The sequence below is a fragment of the Carica papaya genome, chromosome 5, assembly GCF_054855325.1.
Source record: "Carica papaya isolate Zhongbai chromosome 5, ASM5485532v1, whole genome shotgun sequence".
NCBI lineage: Eukaryota > Viridiplantae > Streptophyta > Magnoliopsida > Brassicales > Caricaceae > Carica > Carica papaya.
Genome location: NC_142313.1, coordinates 6,927,409 through 6,943,254, shown reverse-complemented (window position 1 = coordinate 6,943,254; position 15,846 = coordinate 6,927,409). Strand labels below are relative to the sequence as shown.

Here is a 15,846-nt window from a genome sequence, read left to right as displayed (position 1 = left end):
GAATTACTACATTTATTAAAAATAAAAATAAAGACATTGTAACATAACGTTTTCAATGTAATAAAGTATGTTATAATTGGACTCAAAATTCTAAAAATTTCTGATATTATACCTTGTAATATATTATAGAGATATCAAGAAAAAAGTGTATTATTATTATTATTATCGTCATAAATAATTGTTTATTTATTATTATTATTGTTCACGCAGGCATCACCACTTAACCGAAAATCCATAACACTTGTTCCTTAACGGATCGAAAGGGAAAAAAAAAAAAATACGGAAAGAAAACGCCATGAAAATTTTGACGCTCTTCGTCCTTCTCATCCTCCCCCAAATCGTTTTTCCAAATGCCGGATTGGTTCGATTGGCGGAGGCAGGCAAGCGGCGGATCGAAATCACCGACGATCTCGACGACGTTGTCGACGGTGAAGAAGACGAGGCTTGGAAGGAATGGGGGAAAAAAATCACCTCCGTAGACCTCGGTCCCCCACCCGATTTTTCTAATTTCGACATTGAGAAGATTCAGACCGATATGATGAAGCGGACTACGGGGCCGATTTTCGGGTTCGTTAAGCTCCGGTTTGGTGTTGAACGCACTCCGGTAAGTGACATTACGGTCTGTTAGTTGATTTTCCGATTCGAGAATCATCGATTAAATGGAAATTGGTGTTGTTAGATGTAAAATGGAGAATAGAGGGTAGTTGGTGAGAGAAAGAGGTGTTGTTGTTTGCAGGACATGGTAGGTGAGATTGCTAAGAAGTGGACTCAGATTCTGAGAACGGGAGCTTTTGGGGTGAGGTTCATGGGTGTTGATCGCTCTACCATTATGTTCAACATGGAAGAAGGTCAAGACACCTTTGAGGTATTTCGTTTATTCCAAATTCACATATCATATGCCTCTGCTTTGTCTACCTTACTCTTACACAAGCAAGTTTCTGGTTATTTGGTCTATCAGAGAGCTCAAGAGATTGAATATGCCCATATATAGTAAAAAGATCAAAGCTTTTTGTTCTTATTTGACTATTTTTTGTTAGTATTAACTTTCAACTCTACAATTGTTATTGTATTTCCGGAAAAATAATAACAAAATATAATCATGTGATTGACTATAGATAATCAAATTGATGGTGATAGCCAAAACAAAAAAAATGATTTATGAGATTTCTATATCTCTAAACAAGCATATTTACATCATATCATTTTAAAAAATTTGAGAAGGAATAGTTATGTTTATGGAACTTGTATTGTTTCCTAAAACAATCTTGGCATGGATTAACTAACAAATAATGCTACCAGCAAACTTCAATATTTCTAAGTCTTAAAACATTTTTATTGGGTCTAGTAATTATATAGATAGTTTAGTAGCTTAAAGTTCTGGGCTAGTAAAGAGCTTACAAGCTCTTTTATACTAAACTAAATCAAACACCTTATAATCCATCTTATATGAACTACTTTATTTTACAGCCCGGATCTTCTTTTTCTCATATTCTCTTTTGGTATTCCAGTTGAAGGACTTCCTATTAAGTCAACCGGAGGCTTATGAGGTGAAGATTGGGGAAAAAGCTTTCCGAAGACCTGGAGATCCTCCATTGGAAGTCGTCCTTGAGAAACTTCATGCTGAGAATAACAAGGCAGACGATACTAATCTCAAACATGATGATGGGCATCTTAATGATGAGTTGTAGTTAACTTGCAGTCAATGCATAATGTTGTCATCATCCTGTAGTATCTAGGACTGAGAAATGAAAAGTTTCCCAATTAACTACAACTCATAATCAAGATGCTCATGCTCAGAAAACAACAGAGCAGATGATACTAATCCCATCGCCGAGCACTCTCCTTGTCTCCTACATTTTGTTAACCTAGAGATTCCTTCTCCTTCAAGTTAAGTAAGTTTTTTTTAGAGCTTCTCTTCACTCTGTCACTGTTATCACATTACTCAGCAAGCCCAGTATGCTTGCTCTGCTCTAATTAGGAAAGAGGTTTCCAGTCCTTCTATCATTTTATCATATATGTTTAAGTGTAGGAATATGGTGAAAACAAGCCAAATACTTGAATACTTAATTTGTTTTAGCTTAATGTTACTAAACTCAAAATCCTATTTGATTCCTTTTTTTGGAATTCAAACTCAAATAATATTTGGAATTGATTAGTACAAAGCTCAATTGCACTTGAGCTTGATTTCAAATGAGCGATTTCAAATGAGCATGTTTCATTCGAAATCAAGTATTCATGGCCAGACTTGAACTTGACTCTATAGTATAAATTGGCTTCAAAGTAACCTTTATTGGAGTTTTAATTGAGCCAAATCTAAACTATTAGCTTATAGATTTGCCTCAGTGGACGCCATAGTAATGGGTACATGGTGCATTGATTCCATAAGCTATTTGCAAGTCACACATCCTACCACCAAGTTGATTATAAAATAAAGTTACTCATAGACAACTTATTTAACAGTTAACATGAACTGAGGAGAAAGAATTTTGGAATCAAGTATTGTCTATAATCTTAATGAAAGCGAACAATAAAAAATGTTTCTGATATCGACTTCAGATGGAATACGAAAATCAAGTGGTTATTTGAGCTTCTTACTAAAATCAGAGAGCTCAATGACCTCAATCCTGGAAATATTTGCTGCTTCGTCTCTCTCTTTGCTAGTGTTGTACCCCCAATTAACTGTTTCAAGCAAAAATAACATCAGCAGCCAAATCATGTATTTTTCGCTGTGGAATCATGCTTAACAGAGAATGATGGTAGAAAAATGGAAGAGAATGCGACAATGAAAAATGACAAACTATGACTAGCAGCAATATTACGGTACCTAGATACAAACTCCATCCATCCAGCTCAGGCTCTTTAATCACATTCTTCAGAGTCGCTAGTCGATCCTCAACAAAGCTGCTCACAGAATCCAAAGTTAATAAGAGCTGGAGAAAGCAACCAATTAATAAATAATAAAAACTATTTCTTCATCTCCGCAAAAGAAAACATGATAAAAATTTCATCAATGAAATATCAATTTTAGCTATTCAGCAGGAAGGTATCTCACTGTAATTTCAGCCCCCTGTGTTCTGGCTTCTTTTGAAGTTGCTTCAGCACTTCAACCTTGGGCCTGTTAAGAGGATCCAAAAATCAAGGATATTAAAAATATTAAAGAAATAGTGAATCATTATTTATGAAAAGTAAACATGTAAAGTATAAATGCTTAACAGTATTGCTGCTTTCTGCAGGAACATCCAAATGAAATTGAATTACCCAGTTCCCAGGCCAAATATCCTTTCAGGTGGAATTGTTACGCCTGCCAGTTCTCGCAGTAAAGCATCTGCAAAGCGGCTCTGCAATTTTCACTTTTCATTAGAAAGTACTACTAACAGAAGAGTGAACAGACTACCAAACTCCTTCAAGCTCTCAAAGTTGAATCCTTCTGCTCTGCTTGCCCCTACTTGATTGATCCCTCAAAGCCCTTGGTCTGATATTTTTAATTATTGTGGAAATGAAGAAAAGGACAAGCAATTGCACCTGTTTCGTTGTAACTATATATATCTCTGAGCTAGCGAACTTCAAAGCATCTGAAACACCTGGGTAAAATCTGCAAAAGAATCACCTTATAATTGAATATATGAGAGACAGTCTTCATATGCTATAATCTCAGGACCTTCAATAGAAAAGTTTTGATTGGTTAGCCCATATGATACGTTGAGTATTTCTGGTCACTGCTTTGTAGCCTATAAAAAGTAAGGAAACAGATGCATGAAGCTATAACTAATTGAACCCAGAATGCTAAGATCTGCAGTTCAAATGAGTGTAACTCTTGAAATGATTTAGTATAAGTTTTTGAAGTACTAGGAAAAAGTCAGTGAATTAGCAAATTTTTTTGGAGCAAAGTAAGGTAGGATCACCATATTTCTTTCTTTGAGTTTCAATTATCAAGTTTGATCCTTAACGGGTACCTATTTGCATCAATCCAAGTTGCCAAGTCTGTATCCATCCATTCATCCCTTATCTTTCCAAAAAGATCAATTAAAGCATCCCTGTCCTCTCCCCATGCTTCCATGATAACAGGCTTTATCTTCGACCAGCTATTCAAGATCCCCTCAACATTAAGTCCCTCTGCGACCTTGCAAGTTGCATTTTGAATTATATTATCAGTTACAAGCCTAATCCTAAAAAGTAAAAAATGAAGAAAAATATAAACTGCCACCAACTGGTGAAGTGATGTAATTTACACCCACCAATGATTTCCGAATGGCAGGTATTCTCATCTCTAGCAGCAATCTCACTAGCAGCACATTTTCATACCCAGTTTCCACCACAGGCCGCACCTATGATATTAACAGAAAATAGCATGCTTTGAGTTAGCTAGACCACTATCCTAGTTATCAAAATACTAATATACTAATCATGCTTGGGACTGATTGCATTGTTATAATTTGTCGTGGAGGCTATAGTTGAACCTGTCACTCATCATCCTCGCCAGACCCATTGATGAAAATGGGCGAAACTACCAAACGGAGGGCATAGCATCATCTCTGCTAAACTAAATTGAAGCACGCCGTGCAATCTCCCGTTACCCTCTAACTAGATACTAGGCTCATTGTTAATGAATAATATATAATTGAGAAGGAAGAGTAGCATAGAACTACGAGCTAACAGCAACCCCGAGCAACAGCCATTAGCTACGTACCAGACAAAATTTAAACCATAGCAAAATTATTCCCATGTTTAATCTGATTTTTGCTGTACTAACATGGAATCTTCTCTCAAATTCCTCCCCACAAGCTTCCAAACACAGTTCAGTTTTCCCGTTATCTCCCCCTTCTCAGTGTCAGGGTTTTTAAGTATTTAACTCCGTTTTAATTTGAGAAAAGAGAAAACAATTAAACAAGAAAGTGATAGATATTACCATGTGCATCTGATCGGCAATCCATTCTTCCATGGCCGCGTCTACACCATCAAATAATTCGGGCCACCTCACTTTAGCAGCCTATTACGCATCCCGAAGAAAATAAAGAGTCATTGACGGTTAAATTAAGGGAAACAGAACATCAATCAATTGTTTGCTCTGTGAAATTCCAGTTAGCAGTCGAGTTTCTGTTAATTCTAATATTTTCTCGGCAACCAAACAGGTGGGAAGAAAATGACCTTGACAGCAGAGAGGGAGCTTTCTCCACAGCTATCGCAGAGAACTCCGTCGAAGTCCAAGGCGTAGAGATGCCCCATTTTCCTCTCTTCTTTTCCACGCTGGTTCTCCTCCCAGTTTTTCAAGATAAAATTTAGCGCCCGCCACAACCACCACTTGCTGTTGTGACTTGTGACAAAAACGACGGAATGAGAAGGTATAAAACGGCCAGCCACACAGGTAAGACTTTACTTTTTCAACCAATTAGAAGTCGCCACGATCTGTGGCCGTTTGCTCATATCATGTAATTTGGACGACCTTAAAATTTGTTTCGGATGGGCTTATAAAACTCACAGCTCATTAATCAGTTATAATTTGACTAAATAGTCGTTATTTTTTATTTTTTATTTTTTACTAGTTTCGAATTAGCTAGTGTATTTTTATATAATCATATTAAAAACTATATTATGATTATAATTAATTTATAACTTAATTGATTTTAATGTTTCTCTGAAAATTTAATTATATACCATTTCAAGAATCTTCACAAAAAAATTATCCATTATGTAATTTTTGGATTGAAAAACTCTCAATCACGGGATGTCTTAGAATCTAGAATACCAAATATTAAAAGAAAAAGATACACTTTTAATTTTATTTTATTTTTTACAAAAGAAGAATCATACATTTGAAATTGCCATTTAAGAAAGTACAAAACACGACATAAAGGTAACTATGCAGTTCTATTTTGGTCCCACCCCCAGCTGTTTTTTTTTTTAATTTTATTTTTACATGATCGAACAAATAAATAATCATGAATGCTATGAGGTGATTGAATAAAATTACATCCAATTATTTTCAATTAATAAATTTTATGTAATAATAAATATTAAAAGTACCCATTTAAAAAAAAAAATTAATACCAATGCATGAAAATAATTGAATAATATTTTTAACATAACTAACAACTAATTAATTAATTGAATGCTTGATATATCATTTTTTTTAATAAAATTCAAAATAAATAGTACATTTACAAATTATAACAATTCATTAAATTATTAAGTAATGAAATTAATGTGATAAATAATGATTTATTTAGTATAAAATTGTATAATTAAAATTTTGAACATTATAATTCAAATTGAATCAAATATAATTCTCTCCCGTCTATTCAATTTATGATTTTTGGGTCGGTATCAAATTATAAACATCCCTTGTGATAATTACTAATTTAACCCCTCATGGTAACTTGGCAAAATCAGTTGACAAAACAAATCATTAATGTCATTTGGGTCCTAGCGATGCTGTTCGCGCACACCTCTCTATTCTCACGCAAAGTCACGAAACAGGTGTAAGATAAACACAAAATAAATAAAAAATAAATGCGGTTTAAACCGGTAATCCATCTTCTCAGCGCCCCAAAACGACCAGATATTATCCACTAAACGACACAGTGTCACCTGCTACAGCCAGTTAAACCGATCCCTTCTCGCCCAAAGAAACCGGTGCTCTCGGTTTCCTTCATCTCTTACCCGAGAGTTCTCAATATATAAAATAAAATCCTTCTGTTCTCCTCATATCGCGAGGAAGTTAAGCGCAATCTCATCATCGGGACGTCGTCGGCTCGGTACCCCGACCGATCTTATCGCTTTAGATCTCGCTTGATTACTCTGTATGTACCGTCAAACAATCAGTTTTCTCTTTCCTTGCGTTTGTGGAGAAGGATTTGGTTATCGATTCTGTTCTTCTGATGCATAAAATCGTCTTGATTGATGTTTTGATTGGTTTTTAGTCGGTTCACGATCATGTTTTGATTGGAAAAGGTGATTTTTATCTGCATGTTTGTGTACACTTGCTTTCTGTGTGTATTTTTGCTTGCCTCTGTTTATTTGACGAGTAATTGAGGGGTTTTTAGTAGTTTAAACTTTGAGTTGCTTGATGGTTTTAGTTGAGATAGCGTGGAGTTAGATTTGGATAAGGCGATTAATATGGATTTAGTAAATGATAATATATTTCAGTTTGGTTCTTTAATTCCGTTCTCTGAATTGTAAAATTTGTTTCGAGGAGTACAAATTTTTTTTTTTTCAATAATAAATGATACTTTTAAGCCGTGGAAGAATATACTTGCTTTTGCGGACTGAGATGTTTGAGATGTTGAATGTTGTATGAACCCTGTATTTATGTTTTATAGATTTGTCGAAGAAAAGAAGCTATCCGTTTGAAGTATTAGGATATTTAAAAAAAAAAAAATTGTATTGGTTTATTATCCTCACTCAAAGAAGCTAAATAGGAAGCAAACAAGTGGAGATGTGATTGTCTCGCTAATGTCTGATGGTTCTATTGGAAGTTTTTTCAGGTTGAGAGTTTAACTTTTGTACATATGGATTTTTTAAAATCTATCGTGAAGAGTCTTGTATGAGTTTATTTGGCCCATGATTGAAAGACAAGGTAAGATGTGGAACTATTCTTGTTTTTCACTCTTTCAGTGATTCTAAATTCTAGGAAGCTTCAAGCCCTTGAAAATGTCGGATAAAGAAGAAGGAGAGGAAAATATCCCTCGGGGGAATGAATGGGAGGTTGTCTCACTTACAGCATCAGCTTATGCTGCTTCCCCTGGTCCAAAAGAAGTTGAATCGAAGGATGATGACAATGTTGTTGCATATGCAGAAGCCGAAACTTCACAGGCTTTATTCATGTCTAGCCACTTTGTGTTCCCTCCCAGTGAGCATGAGAACTTACCTATGGAACCTGAAAACACTCAGATTCATCAAGATAGTGTAAGCAAGGATGTAGTCTCTGAATTGGAAATGTTACAAGAGGGTAGATCTAGTTCGAAGGACGAAGAATGGAGTAAAGATTTGAACGTACCTGATGAATTATCAGAGATGCCGTTCGTTGATGAGAAAATTTACAAGGAGCAGTCCATATACAAGGAAGCTACACGATCTTTACATAGTGAAACAGTACTTGGTAGATCAGGTGCTTACAATGAGGAAACCCCCCCTGTTTCTGAGCTAAGCGAGTCATCTGAGGAAGGCCTGAATATACCTGCTGATGTTTCCCAGCTCCCAGAAACTGTACAGAATGACAAATATTCTGGATCCAATCTACCATGTGAAGCTTGGTGGAGGAGAAGGGCAGCTTCCTTATATGCCCATGCGAAAGAAGCAAATGCGGTTTGGTCCATTTTCGTTGCTGCTGCTGTGATGGGCCTTGTAATTCTTGGGCAGCGTTGGCAACAAGAAAGGTGGCAGGTTTTGCAGCTAAGGTGGCAGTCCACCGTCAATGATGAGGTATTTAATTAGCTAGTCCATTCATCTTTCACATTTCCAATATATCCTCTAATAAGTAGGTTAATTTCTCAACATCGGCACTCAAAATCTATGAACCTTGTTTTTGCAAATGTTTGGTTATCAAAGGGGGTCCGTATTCAACTCTCTCTCACTCATTTTTGCTTATTTGTTCAAGTTTTGGGATCTTTACTGCTTTCCAAAGTGGTGATTTAGATCACGTATGGGATATATCTCCAAAACGGTGGTGTTTGATGCTTGTGCACAGGATTTTGTAGTGTTCTTTTAGTAGTTACTATAAGCTCACTCTACTTGTCGCCCGAATCTTAGATTAATTGAGGGATTATCTGTCACAAGGTTGGCAGTGTTCCATACCTAAAATTCTATAAACATATGGAGTGAAATCCTCTTTCTAAATATGAATCTTAGATATGAATCAGTGAAATGATTGCTTCCTTTTTCTAAATATGGTTGATCTATCTTTCTGAATCCTCTTCTTCTTGTCATACTTTGTGTTGTAAACATGAAAATTTAGGGATGACTGGTAGAGAAATAGTTGTGTTTACTATGGATTCTTCATGTATGGCAATACGAAGATCTTCCTTCTATTACTTGCTGTTAATCAATATTGACATTCTTTACATGGTCAAATTGGCAGAAGACATGCAGGATGTTGGGTCCAATATCTCGCCTTAAGGATGTGATTGTGGGTGGCCACGGACGAGGGTCTTTTATCAGAGGCAGCTCCTCAAGTGAGAGTTAAGATGATGACGAAAAAAGAGAGAGAGAGAGAGAGAGAGAGAGAGATTTCTGGGTGTTAATATTAGTTTGTTGTGTGGTTGGCTATTATCATTGTGTCAAAGCTACATAGCTACATGTTAAAATGTATGTTGCTATTATTGTTATTATGATGCTTGTATACACTTTACAGTTGGGGTTCATTAATCTTTACAGTAGGTCTTGCTGCCAAACTAGCTAGAAATATAGGTGCCAAAAGGGTCTGTGCCCATGGGAACCAGGAAGTTCCGGCAAGATCCTGCAAGTGGTTGTCACTACCACATTGAATATTGCCGTATGTTGTGACAACTGGTGGGCCATGAAAAGAAGTGATGCACTTTTTGATGTCGTTTACCAAAGCAGGTTATAAACATTACATGGTTCCCTTCTATTTGCTCTATCCCATTGTTGTTTCTTGATGGAAGTAGCAGTTGGATTTGGTGAAGGTGTTTTATTATGATGTATTGGAGGTATCAAGTTATCCTTGGTTCAGAAATTGTATGCGGTAATTAGTTGATGTTGGGCCCAAGAGTTTGAGCTTCTGATCAATGTTTGATTGGACTTTGATATTGAAACCGGGAAGAACTGAGTGCTTTTCGTGCCGCTTGTTTGGTCTTAATATAATTTATATATTTTGATTGTTTGTTAGACAGTTTTTACTTTTAATTATTTTATATACAATTATTAGTTATTATCTTATACATAATTTTTAATTTTTAATTTATTTAGTTCATAAGAATTTCTTTAGATATGTAAATAATAAAAAGCTGAATTATGATGTGTTAAATTATATAGAAAATTTTGCATAATTTGAATTGCAATACGAAAATACATTCCAATAGCGAGACGTCTCTATCACGAGCAAATATTTAATAAAGCTAATCTTTTGTAATCAAGAACGACATATGTAAAAGGCTTGAAACTAGAGTTGGATGGAGGTCGCGGTGAGCATTTGCCAGATAAATAAAGCTCATTTGACGAGGATTTTGAGACACACACACATATATATAGAAATTGAACTATCACAAAAAACTTTTGAATTTTATTTTAAAAATAATCTTAAATAAATCTATTCATAAAATCGGAAAAAATTATTTTTAGAACAATAACTTTGATATCCTATATAATTTTATGTGAAATTAAAAAACAATATTTTTAATTTTATTAAAAGGAACTAAATTTCAAAATGTGCTCTTTCAATTATTTATAAAATCTAATATGAGCTTAATATATATTTTTTTTTTTGAGATTTAAGGGTGTTTCTCTTAACTTTTACATTTCAAAAATATTTTTATAATTTAAAAAAATAAAATGCGAAATATCTTTTGTAACAATAAAAATAAATTTTTAATTAAAAATTAAAAGGTATTACATATAATTTTTTTAAAAAATGATTTTATTTTTATTAAAAATTCATCGCTTAAATTTAAGAAATTTATTTTTACTGAATAAACAATTTCTCTTGTTTGAAAGTTGTATAACTTTTTATAACTAATTATATCAAATATTAAATAATTTTTAATTAAAAATACTTTTTTTAATAAATAACTAATTTAATAATATTTTTAAAATTTATATTATAAATTATAACTGCCTCAATCATCAAGGTATTATAAAGATAGGCCAAATGCGTATTTACCCCAAAACAATGATACTAATTTACGTTGATATTGCTATTTGTATTTTTTTACAAATTTACGAATTTAAATTTAATATTAAACGACGCCTTATACTAAAAAGAAAACTGAAAAACAGAAACTAAAAATAATCAAAATACCCTTAGGACGACCAACCAAAAAAACTATTTTGGACAAAATTACCCCTAGGTCTGTGTTCCCGCTGAACAAGCCTAACCAAAATTCATTGGCGGGAACACTTCTTCCTCTGCTCTCCATCTCCATCTCTTCAAACCACATCGTAGGGTTTCCTTTCCTTGCTCGAAACTTTCCCCTTCTATGCAATTTCTCTCTCTGCGTCATCGTTCCAGTCGAATCTCTAATCAGGTAGCCTCTTATTTCTCCGCTTCTTGCTATTCCTTGATAATTTATTCCTGGGCACTGCGTTTAAAATCGGGGAAAATAGAAGATATAAAAATAGTTTGAACTCCTTGCTGGGTGTCTATGCTTCACTTAATCAGTAAAGCATATGTATTTTTACTTAAAAAAGAGATTGTTGTCCCTTTTTTGTGATAATCGGAGTTGATGAATAGGTAAGAGCCTAGTATTTTCTGTAACATTTCCTGTTAATTTTCTATCTTTTGAGGAATTGTCTTAGGTCAATAGTCTCTCTCCTCACAGTTAATTTGCAGTGGCTACTGTGCTGTCAATTTCATGCCTATTGTATCTTTTATTAATAAATGAGAAAGGATGTGTTGGCTATTCAAACAAGCGTTTCACCTGTTCATTCATAACTCATTAAGAAATTTTTTTGGGATGTTTTCAGCATTTTTACTCTTATTTATGGGCAAGAGTGAATGTGATGATAGGCTCATGGTTATAATAAACAGAAAACATGTATCTTTTGAACGTCCTGAAATTTCCATGTTTAATTGCTTACTATTTCTGCACGTCTTGCTTACTTTTTTATGTTCATAGTTTTGCAACATCCGGTTTCCTCATGTTTGGATGCGGACCTGGTTCTTTATAATTGGTTTATTTATTATCACATTTCTTGTTAGCTTATCAAAATGATTTTATATTCTCTCTTTTCTCTTTCAATTTCATGTAATGAACTTGAAGGTTTGTTTGCAGGGATGAGTTTTACTTTTCAGAACAGACTTTTATATTTAGATATGTTCCTGGAGTTTTATTCTGGATATCAACTTTCAAGTGTTTTATTCTCTCTTGGACCATCGGGTTGCTGTTGAAAGGATTTTGATTGACAAATTTACTGGATAATTTGTTTTGTAGAATAGCAATTGGTTTTGGCTGGATTTGGTTAATTGGCTCTGTCTAACTTGACCAATTTTCTTTTGTGTATTGAATGTCCTTGATAGTTTACTGGATATCAATTTTAGTTCTCATTAGGGCTCTTTAATCTGCCAGAAAATATGATTCTTGCACACATATGAAAAATGTCAAACGAGGGAACCCCACAAATTACAAGAAGAACAACCAGGTCTTCTTCTGCTGCTGTTTCTATCAATGCTGCAGAGACATCAAAGACAAGGATATCCAATGTTCCAACAATTAACGACCTTGCATTTGATCAAGAGCCCATCAATAAGGATGATTTGTTTTCTAGTTTTCCAGGTAGACGCACCCAGATTCTTGAGCTTCTGCACCTTTTGGGTCCCTCGAATTCCCCCATGCTTCCTATATTTATATATGGAGCTGCTTCTACTGGAAAGACCAGTATCATTCTCCAGGTATTCAGGCATCTCAAACGCCCTTTTGTCTATTCAAGCTGTATTTCATGTTACAGTCCTCGAATCTTGTTTGAGTCAATCTTGGATCGTCTTTTGCTTCACAAAAAGAGTGATGCAAACGGTTATTCTAGTGCAAAGCGCTGTGAGAAGCCGGCTGATTTTGTTAATTTTCTACGTGAAGCCTTGATTAATATTATAAATAATATTAACAGCAATTCAGTGAATTTGAGCTCAGACAAGTTGGCAGGACGACCTAACGGAAAGATGATTTATTTGATATTTGACAACTTGGAGCTTGTTAGAGACTGGGATAAAAGTTCTACCATGTTGCCTTTCCTCTTTAATCTTCATAACATCTTGAAGATGCCTGAAGTCGGTCTGATCTATGTTAGTGGAACCACACCTGATACATACTACTCGAGTATGGGGTACATAGAACCAATACCTGTTTATTTTCCTGACTACACAGAAGACGCTCTTCGTGAAATTTTCATGAGAAACCAAGCAAACAGAAAGCTGTATTCCTCCTTTCTCAAGTAAGATAACAAGTTGCTTCATCTCTTTGGTGACGTTTTGGTTATTATTTCCTTATATTAATTTCTTTTTCTTGTTTCTCTTTTTAAACAGTGCGGTATTGAGACCTTTCTGTAGAGTTACGAGACGAGTGGATGCATTATCTATTGTCTTTTCATCATTGTATAAAGTGTATTGTGAACCCTTGAAGGATTTGGGAATTGTGCCCAATGAAGACATGAAGAGAAGGCTGTTTGCCCATCTGCAACCACGCATTACTCCTTTTCTGAATGGAATATTCAGGGTTCCATCCCAGACTTCTGTTGAAGTTGAAGGCAACAAGAAGGCAAGGTGGAAAAACGATGCTGAGAAGTCAATTTGTGAAGGATTCGAGAAGGTAGATTTCCATATGTCTGCTTCTGCAAAGTATCTTCTAATTTCGGCATTCCTTGCTTCAAGAAACCCAGCTACTCTTGACGCATCAATGTTTGATTCAACTGGCGGCTGTAGCAGTCACAAACGGAAAAGAAAGTACGTGGAATGAAATACGATATTCTTTTTCTCTTTCATATATGCATATATGTATCCATTTTATCATGTATAGTTTGTGAACTTCTGGTTATTTGTCGATTGTGTGTATAGTTTGTGAACTTCTGGAAAGAAGTTTATAAGAAAAGAAAAAAGAAATTGTTTTATTTGGTTGCCAAGAAATTTTTGTTTTCCTGTCCCAGTGGTTAGATGGAATGTACTCATACTCTGCTTTCTTCCGGTACAGGGCCTCTGAAAAATCAATGGAGCAGAAGGAAATTGCCGAACAGGAATTACTTATGAGAGGGCCTGGAACTTTTCCCTTGGAGAGATTGTTAGCCATATTTCAGTGCATTACATCGGTGGCAGAATATTCGTCCAGTGAAGAGGAAGAAGGAAGCAATGGCTTAGGAGTTGAAGGGAGTAGTAGTGAGTTAATGTCTGATGTACTCTTACAATTGTCCAGCCTCTGCAATGCTAACTTTGTCACTAAAGGAGGAAACTGCCCTTTAGAGGGCTCGATCAGATACCGTTCTACGGTGTCTGAAGAATTGGCTATGAAGGTAATACTTCAAGCATCTAACAATGTAAATTCTATTTGAAATGGCTTTATGTTGTTTTCAGTTTGCTGCCTATCCCTTAAACTTAAAGTTGAGTTTGAAATTGCTTATAGGTGGCAAGGAGCCTTAGGTTCCCTTTGTCCAAGTACTTGTACAGAAGATAATATCTGACAGGGAGCCGTGTACAAAGATGTACCAAGAAACTTGAAAAGATCAAAATGTCCATTTCTTGCCATTCGACGTATTATTCTTGGATACTGTCAACAAAATCCGCTATTCTCAATGATTACCAAAGGAAATTAGAGAAGCAGATGATATCGCGCATGATATCTACTTGACCTTTCTTCGCAGTGACTAGCAGGTAATTAACTTTTGTACTTAAATTGTTAATTGTAGCAGTAGCACTTAAAAGATGTGGGTAATATATAATTCTGTATTACATATTGGAATCAGCCAGGGGCTTGTTTTTCTTTTATGAATATAATTTTATGGCCCATGTCAAGGTTAGGACTCAAATAACTTCTAATTGATCGGAAATAACCATCGAGCGTTAGTGCTGGTGGCTAGCCAGGGATTTATTGGTTCTTTCTTTGATTGTTTTCCTTATGTTTCATAATGTTCTTCTGAGCTTAAATTTTCAGGAGATTTTATTTAAAGTCTATAAAGTTGTTTTGATTTTCTTTTACCTCTCTATCCCTCGTGCATGATTAGATTATCTTTTTACCTCGTGGTCAGGCTTTTGGTTCACATTAGACTTTTCTTTTTCCCCTATGGTTTTGAACTTAAGTATGCATGCGTGTTTTTCGAATCTTCCTCTACATTGCGCACATATATATATATATACATATATAATTGTCTTCTAAATTAAATAATCTGCGAAAAAGTAAGTTTAGTCTCTCGTGTTTGTACAGTGTTTGGCTTTCTTGGTGTTCTTCTGTTCCAAAAAAAAAAAAAAAAGAGTGCAAGTAACTTGTTGTTTGAGAACTTGTGTTCGCTAATATACTTTTTAATTGCATTTCTTCAAAAAAATTCAATCGAGAAAAGTAAACGTGGCTTTCCCTCACCATTTATGGTAGACGTGTTGAACTTGCTCTTAGAAATTGTGTTTGGTGATATATTTTTAATTTGTTTTCTTAAAATTTTCAATTGAAAAAAGTAAATTTGTCTGTTCTGGAAAAAATTATAAGGTTTTTTTTTTTTTTTTTCAAACAACAAAGTTTAATTCCAATAAAAATAAATTATATTTATTAAAAATTAGTTTTAATTTACTTAATATGAAACGTAAATTACATCGTATCTTAAAATTTTTTGTTATGTAGAATGTAATTGCACTTATTATATTTTGAAAATATTTTTATATGTATGCTACCAGACAAAAATATTTTGTCTGCTTTATTAATAAAATATCATTTTAAAAAGTTCACTAAACTTTTAGCTATCTTTTATGACCGAGAAAACACGAGTCCAAATTTTCTGCCCATGTAACTCGTAAAAAGAAAACTGATTTCCTATTATCTTGCATCACGTATTATTCGTAGGTGCAAATTTTTTTATTTATATATTTTGTTAAATCACTACAAGGAAAAAGGGAATTTGACAAAAATCCATAACCAACGTTACATTAAAAAAATATTTATGTTATTTATATTTTTTTATTGTGCAAATGGCGAAACTTATAAATATATA

At 34.4% G+C, this 15,846-nt stretch overlaps 4 protein-coding genes across 7 annotated transcripts; 3 read left to right on the top strand and 1 right to left on the bottom strand.

Annotated features, from left to right (window-relative positions):
- Positions 1 to 222: 222 nt before the first annotated feature.
- LOC110820966 (LDL receptor wingless signaling/trafficking chaperone) lies at positions 223 to 2,113 on the top strand. The gene is made up of 3 exons (XM_022050614.2): positions 223 to 604; positions 737 to 865; positions 1,509 to 2,113. The coding sequence occupies exons 1-3, from the start codon at positions 296 to 298 to the stop codon at positions 1,686 to 1,688; spliced, it is 618 nt and encodes a 205-aa protein (XP_021906306.2). The 5' UTR covers positions 223 to 295; the 3' UTR covers positions 1,689 to 2,113.
- A 304-nt stretch (positions 2,114 to 2,417) lies between these two features.
- LOC110820965 (ribosomal RNA small subunit methyltransferase G) lies at positions 2,418 to 5,312 on the bottom strand. Its single transcript, XM_022050613.2, has 9 exons — positions 5,146 to 5,312; positions 4,907 to 4,987; positions 4,236 to 4,325; positions 3,954 to 4,120; positions 3,523 to 3,592; positions 3,259 to 3,338; positions 3,053 to 3,115; positions 2,825 to 2,901; positions 2,418 to 2,679 (listed from the first exon to the last, which is right to left on the bottom strand). Exons 1-9 carry the CDS (start codon positions 5,221 to 5,223, stop codon positions 2,579 to 2,581), a joined length of 807 nt encoding a protein of 268 aa, XP_021906305.1. The 5' UTR covers positions 5,224 to 5,312; the 3' UTR covers positions 2,418 to 2,578.
- A 1,328-nt stretch (positions 5,313 to 6,640) lies between these two features.
- On the top strand, positions 6,641 to 9,840 carry ATI1 (mesoderm induction early response protein). Of its 3 annotated transcripts, none has more exons than XM_022050587.2 (3): positions 6,641 to 6,797; positions 7,628 to 8,418; positions 9,074 to 9,840. In XM_022050587.2, exons 2-3 carry the CDS (start codon positions 7,648 to 7,650, stop codon positions 9,176 to 9,178), a joined length of 876 nt encoding a protein of 291 aa, XP_021906279.1. In that variant the 5' UTR covers positions 6,641 to 6,797; positions 7,628 to 7,647; the 3' UTR covers positions 9,179 to 9,840. The 3 variants fall into 3 exon arrangements, with proteins under 3 accessions (XP_021906279.1, XP_021906280.1, XP_088076144.1); XM_022050588.2 differs by having other exon boundaries at positions 6,663 to 6,797; positions 7,612 to 8,418; XM_088220018.1 differs by lacking the exon at positions 6,641 to 6,797 and adding an exon at positions 6,807 to 6,948.
- A 1,192-nt stretch (positions 9,841 to 11,032) lies between these two features.
- Positions 11,033 to 14,845, top strand: ORC5 (origin recognition complex protein 5). 2 transcript variants are annotated; one of them, XM_022050509.2, is made up of 5 exons: positions 11,033 to 11,195; positions 12,188 to 13,095; positions 13,187 to 13,603; positions 13,848 to 14,163; positions 14,274 to 14,845. In XM_022050509.2, the coding sequence occupies exons 2-5, from the start codon at positions 12,266 to 12,268 to the stop codon at positions 14,322 to 14,324; spliced, it is 1,614 nt and encodes a 537-aa protein (XP_021906201.1). In that variant the 5' UTR covers positions 11,033 to 11,195; positions 12,188 to 12,265; the 3' UTR covers positions 14,325 to 14,845. The 2 variants fall into 2 exon arrangements, with proteins under 2 accessions (XP_021906201.1, XP_021906200.1); XM_022050508.2 differs by having other exon boundaries at positions 11,034 to 11,195; positions 12,237 to 13,095.
- Positions 14,846 to 15,846: the final 1,001 nt, after the last annotated feature.